The following is a 6213-nucleotide window of genomic DNA, read 5'->3' as shown; positions in this document are numbered from 1 at the left end:
TCTATAGGTCAATGAGGGGCTGAATGTATAGGTCAATGAGGGGCTGAATCCAATGAAGGGCTGAATCTATAGGTCAATGAGGGGCTGAATCTATAGGTCTATGAGGGGCTGAATCTATAGTTCAATGAGGGGCTGAATCTATAGGTCAATGAAGGGCTGAATCTACAGGTCAATGAAGGGCTGAATCTATAGGTCAATGAACGGCTGAATCCAATGAGGGGCTGAATCTATAGGTCAATGAACGGCTGAATCCAATGGAGGGCTGAATCTATAGGTCAATGAAGGGCTGAATCTATAGATCAATGACGGGCTGAATCCAATGAAGGGCTGAATCTGTAGGTCAATGAACGGCTGAATCCAATGGAGGGCTGAATCTATAGGTCAATGAAGGGCTGAATCTATAGGTCAATGAAGGGCTGAATTCAATGAAGGGCTGAATCTATAGGTCAATGAAGGGCTGAATCTATAGGTCAATGAACGGCTGAATCCAATGAAGGGCTGAATCTATAGGTCAATGAAGGGCTGAATCTGTAGGTCAATGAACGACTGAATCCAATGAAGGGCTGAATCTATAGGTCAATGAACGACTGAATCCAATGAAGGGTTGAAGGGATACTTCGGGATTTGGCAATAAGGTCCTTTGTCTACTTCCCCAGAGTCAGATGAACTTGTGGACACCATTTGTATGTCTCTGTCCAGTATGAAGGAAGTTAGAGGTGGCTGTACTAACCAATGCTCTTTATCAACCCTTATGTAGCTTACCTGTGTGTGTGTGTGTGTGTGTGTGTGTGTGTGTGTGTGTGTGTGTGTGTGTGTGTGTGTGTGTGTGTGTGTGTGTGTGTGTGTGTGTGTGTGTGTGTGTGTGTGTGTGTGTGTGTGTGTGTGTGTGTGTGTGTAGGATGGGGAGGTGATAGGCATCAATACTCTCAAGGTGACAGCAGGAATCTCCTTCGCTATTCCTTCAGACCGGATCAGACGCTTTCTCACTGAGTCACAGCACAACAAACACAATGCAGGTGTGTGTGTGTGCGTGTGTATGTGTGGTTTTTTGTATGTGTGTGTGCATAATGTATGCGTGTGTTTTGTGTTGTTGTCTAGGTAACCACAGAATGCTGAGTGGTCGTTACCGTATTCCAGAACCCCAGTCAGATGCAGGTGACACACACACACACACACACACACACACATACACACACACACACACACACACAGACGACACACCTGTGCAGGAATGTGAAAATAAATAGAAAATAGTGATTTCCTAATGTGCTGTTTTTCTTTCATCAGTAATGACAGGAGAGAAGAAGAAGCGTCTGATAGGCATTAAGATGCTCACTGTCACAGATGGGTAAAACACACACACACACACACACACACACACACACACACACACACACACACACACACAGACACACACACACACACACACACACACACACACACACACACACACACACACACACACACACACACACACACACACACACTTTTTCATGCACTGTTGTGATATTTATGTAACTTTATAATACTATAGTTCTATAGGCCCTAAAAATGACTATAAACCTCATTAAAATCTGCCTGTGTGAATTCATTTGAAACTTTTCATTTGAAATTTGGAGGTGGTTATTTTCAACTACAGTTTTAGTCAACTGAGCAATGCATTAATTACATCTGTGAGATTATTGTGCGGTTTACTGTATATTTTGTAGCTTTGGATGGTCAGTCCTTGCATCCATACCTCTGTCCATGGATTAGACAGTGGTTACATTTCTCCAGACCCAATTTGTTTTTGTTTGAACTGAAGATAAACCCTTTAACCTACATACTGTATATATATAATGTAGTCTGGTAGTTTAACCTACATACTGTATATATATAATGTAGTCTGGTAGTTTAACCTACATACTGTATATATATAATGTAGTCTGGTAGTTCAACCTACATACTGTATATATATAATGTAGTCTGGTAGTTTAATCTACATACTGTATATATATAATCTAGTCTGGTAGTTTAACCTACATACTGTATATATATAATCTAGTCTGGTAGAGGAGATGTTTAATCTACATAATGTATATATATAATGTAGTCTGGTAGTTTAACCTACATACTGTATATATATAATCTAGTCTGGTAGTTTAACCTACATACTGTATATATATAATCTAGTCTGGTAGTTTAACCTACATACTGTATATATATAATGTAGTCTGGTAGTTTAATCTACATACTGTATATATATATATAATCTAGTCTGGTAGTTCAACCTACATACTGTATATATATAATGTAGTCTGGTAGTTTAACATACATACTGTATATATATAATGTAGTCTGGTAGTTTAATCTACATACTGTATATATATATAATGTAGTCTGGTAGTTTAACCTACATACTGTATATATATATAATGTAGTCTGGTAGTTTAACCTACATACTGTATATATATAATGTAGTCTGGTAGTTTAATCTACATACTGTATATATATAATGTAGTCTGGTAGTTTAACCTACATAATGTATATATATAATGTAGTCTGGTAGTTTAACCTACATACTGTGTATATATATAATGTAGTCTGGTAGTTCAACCTACATACTGTATATATATAATGTAGTCTGGTAGTTTAACCTACATACTGTATATATATAATCTAGTCTGGTAGTTTAACCTACATACTGTATATATATAATGTAGTCTGGTAGTTTAACCTACATACTGTATATATATAATCTAGTCTGGTAGTTTAACCTACATACTGTATATATATATAATGTAGTCTGGTAGAGGAGATGTTTAACCTACATACTGTATATATATAATCTAGTCTGGTAGTTTAACCTACATACTGTATATATATAATCTAGTCTGGTAGTTTAACCTACATACTGTATATATATAATCTAGTCTGGTAGTTTAACCTACATACTGTATATATATAATCTAGTCTGGTAGTTGAACCTACATACTGTATATATATAATCTAGTCTGGTAGTTTAACCTACATACTGTATATATAATGTAGTCTGGTAGTTTAACCTACATACTGTATATATATAATCTAGTCAGGTAGTTTAACCTACATACTGTATATATATAATGTAGTCTGGTAGTTTAACCTACATACTGTATATATAATCTAGTCTGGTAGTTTAACCTACATACTGTATATATATAATCTAGTCTGGTAGTTTAACCTACATACTGTATATATATAATCTAGTCAGGTAGTTTAACCTACATACTGTATATATATAATGTAGTCTGGTAGTTTAACCTACATACTGTATATATATAATCTAGTCAGGTAGTTTAACCTACATACTGTATATATATAATGTAGTCTGGTAGTTTAACCTACATACTGTATATATATAATGTAGTCTGGTAGTTTAACCTACATACTGTATATATAATCTAGTCTGGTAGTTTAACCTACATACTGTATATATATAATCTAGTCTGGTAGTTTAACCTACATACTGTATATATAATGTAGTCTGGTAGTTTAACCTACATACTGTATATATAATCTAGTCAGGTAGTTTAACCTACATACTGTATATATATAATGTAGTCTGGTAGTTTAACCTACATACTGTATATATATAATGTAGTCTGGTAGTTTAACCTACATACTGTATATATAATGTAGTCTGGTAGTTTAACCTACATACTGTATATATATAATCTAGTCAGGTAGTTTAACCTACATACTGTATATATATAATGTAGTCTGGTAGTTTAACCTACATACTGTATATATATAATGTAGTCTGGTAGTTTAACCTACATACTGTATATATATAATGTAGTCTGGTAGTTTAACCTACATACTGTATATATAATCTAGTCTGGTAGAGGAGATGTTTAACCTACATACTGTGTATATATATAATCTAGTCTGGTAGAGGAGATGTTTAACCTACATACTGTATATATATAATCTAGTCAGGTAGTTTAACCTACATACTGTATATATATAATGTAGTCTGGTAGTTTAACCTACATACTGTATATATAATCTAGTCTGGTAGAGGAGATGAAGAAGCAGAATCCTGACTTCCCTGATGTCTCCAGTGGAGTGTTGGTCCATCAGGTTATACCTGAGTCCCCCGCACACAGGTAGGTGTTTTCACACACACACACACACACACACACACACACACACACACACACACACACACACACACACACACACACACACACACACACACACACAGTGACACACACAGTGACACACCTCAAGGCCCTGATTGGAGAGAAAGGAGGAATGGATTAATGCAACAGGTTTATCCGTTATATCAGAAACGTAGTTTAGCTAGCTAGCCTATCAAAGGGCAAGGTTGAGCCATTACTGTACCAATATGGAAGAAGCCTTCTTAGGAACCAAGGACCAATGAGAACCTCTCGTCCCTCTACCGAAGGGGCGGGATTGATGCCGGTGACGTGATCCTCAAGCTGAACGGCCGCCCACTCAGGACCACCGACGAGCTGCAGGGGGCGTTGCTAGGCGACGGGCCCCTCCTCCTGGAGGTTCGTCGCGGCGACGACAAACTGCTTTTCCACATAGAGCCCCACGTCGTCAGGCAGTAAGGAGAAGAAGTCATGGACCAGGGAAATGTAGTTCCATTTAGTTTTTTGGCGGAGTTGGGGGGGGTCAATTCCAATTAAAAGCTAGTCAATTCAGTAAATCATTTTGATTTAAACTTCAATATATTGAACGTTTTTAAATAAATAGCTTTTACTTTTCAGTTTATTGAGAAGTCATTGAAAATAGAGATCCTTTTTTTCCAATTGGAATTTAAATTTGCGACATGAATTGACCTGCCTTCAGTTGGAATTCAGGCCGACCCTGTTTTAATGTTGTTATGTGTTTTGACTGTGTTCTCTGTTGTGACTGGGTTGGACTCACTACAGATGTACTGCCTGCTTCCCAAAGTGTGGGCACCATATTCCCTACCTGTAGTGCTTGTAACCAGGGAACTGGAGTCCATCGGTTGCCTATCAACCTCATAGTTTAGCCTGGTTGCTAGGCGGTTGCTAGGCCATTTCTGATATATGTATGTCCAAATATATTCCTTATGTAGTGCACTACTTTGGACCAGGACCCTACATAGTGAACTAGTGCCCTATTCCTTATGTAGTGCACTACTTTGGACCAGGACCCTACATAGTGAACTAGTGCCCTATTCCTTATGTAGTGCACTACTTTGGACCAGGGCACTACATAGTGAACTAGAGCCCTATTTCTTATGTAGTGCACTACTTTGGACCAGGGCACTACAAAGTGAACTAGAGCCCTATTCCTTATGTAGTGCACTACATTGGACCAGGACCCTACACAGCGAACTAGAGCCCTATTCCTTATGTAGTGCACTACTTTGGACCAGGACCCTACATAGTGAACTAGAGTCCTATTCCTTATGTAGTGCACTACTTTGGACCAGGGCACTACATAGTGAACTAGAGCCCTATTTCTTATGTAGTGCACTACTTTGGACCAGGGCACTACAAAGTGAACTAGAGCCCTATTCCTTATGTAGTGCACTACTTTGGACCAGGACCCTACATAGTGAACTAGAGCCTTATTCCTTATGTAGTGCACTACTTTGGACCAGGGCACTACATAGTGAACTAGAGCCCTATTCCTTATGTAGTGCACTACTTTGGACCAGGACCCTACACAGCAAACTAGAGCCCTATTCCTTATGTAGTGCACTACTTTGGACCAGGACCCTACACAGCAAACTAGAGCCCTATTCCTTATGTAGTGCACTACTTTGGACCAGGGCACTACAAAGTGAACTAGAGCCCTATTCCTTATGTAGTGCACTACTTTGGACCAGGACCCTACACAGCAAACTAGAGCCATATTCCTTATGTAGTGCACTACTTTGAACCAGGGCAATACATAGTGAACTAGAGCCCTATTCCTTATGTAGTGCACTACTTTGAACCAGGACCCTACACAGCAAACTAGAGCCCTATTCCTTATGTAGTGCACTACTTTGGACCAGGGCACTACATAGTGAACTAGAGCCCTATTCCTTATGTAGTGCACTACTTTGGACCAGGGCACTACATAGTGAACTAGAGCCCTATTCCTTATGTAGTGCACTACTTTGAACCAGGACCCTACACAGCAAACTAGAGCCCTATTCCTTATGTAGTGCACTACTTTGGACCAGGGCACTACATAGTGAAC

General features: G+C 38.6%; 1 protein-coding gene across 1 annotated transcript in view; it reads left to right on the top strand.

Annotated features, from left to right (window-relative positions):
• LOC106602096 (serine protease HTRA3-like) overlaps positions 1–5225 on the top strand; it is a 37156-nt gene extending 31931 nt beyond the window's left edge. Inside the window, exons 7-11 of the mRNA XM_045716319.1 lie at positions 899–1016; positions 1099–1155; positions 1288–1348; positions 4035–4130; positions 4433–5225. Of these exons, the coding sequence (XP_045572275.1) occupies positions 899–1016; positions 1099–1155; positions 1288–1348; positions 4035–4130; positions 4433–4601 (501 nt within the window). The 3' untranslated portion in view covers positions 4602–5225. The remainder of the gene's footprint in view (positions 1–898; positions 1017–1098; positions 1156–1287; positions 1349–4034; positions 4131–4432) is intronic.
• The last annotated feature ends 988 nt before the right edge of the window (positions 5226–6213 follow it).

The sequence above is a fragment of the Salmo salar genome, chromosome ssa04 (assembly GCF_905237065.1).
Source record: "Salmo salar chromosome ssa04, Ssal_v3.1, whole genome shotgun sequence".
Classification (NCBI taxonomy): domain Eukaryota; kingdom Metazoa; phylum Chordata; class Actinopteri; order Salmoniformes; family Salmonidae; genus Salmo; species Salmo salar.
The sequence above is the reverse complement of the archived record's forward strand: the minus strand, read 5'-3'. Positions and strand labels throughout refer to the sequence as shown.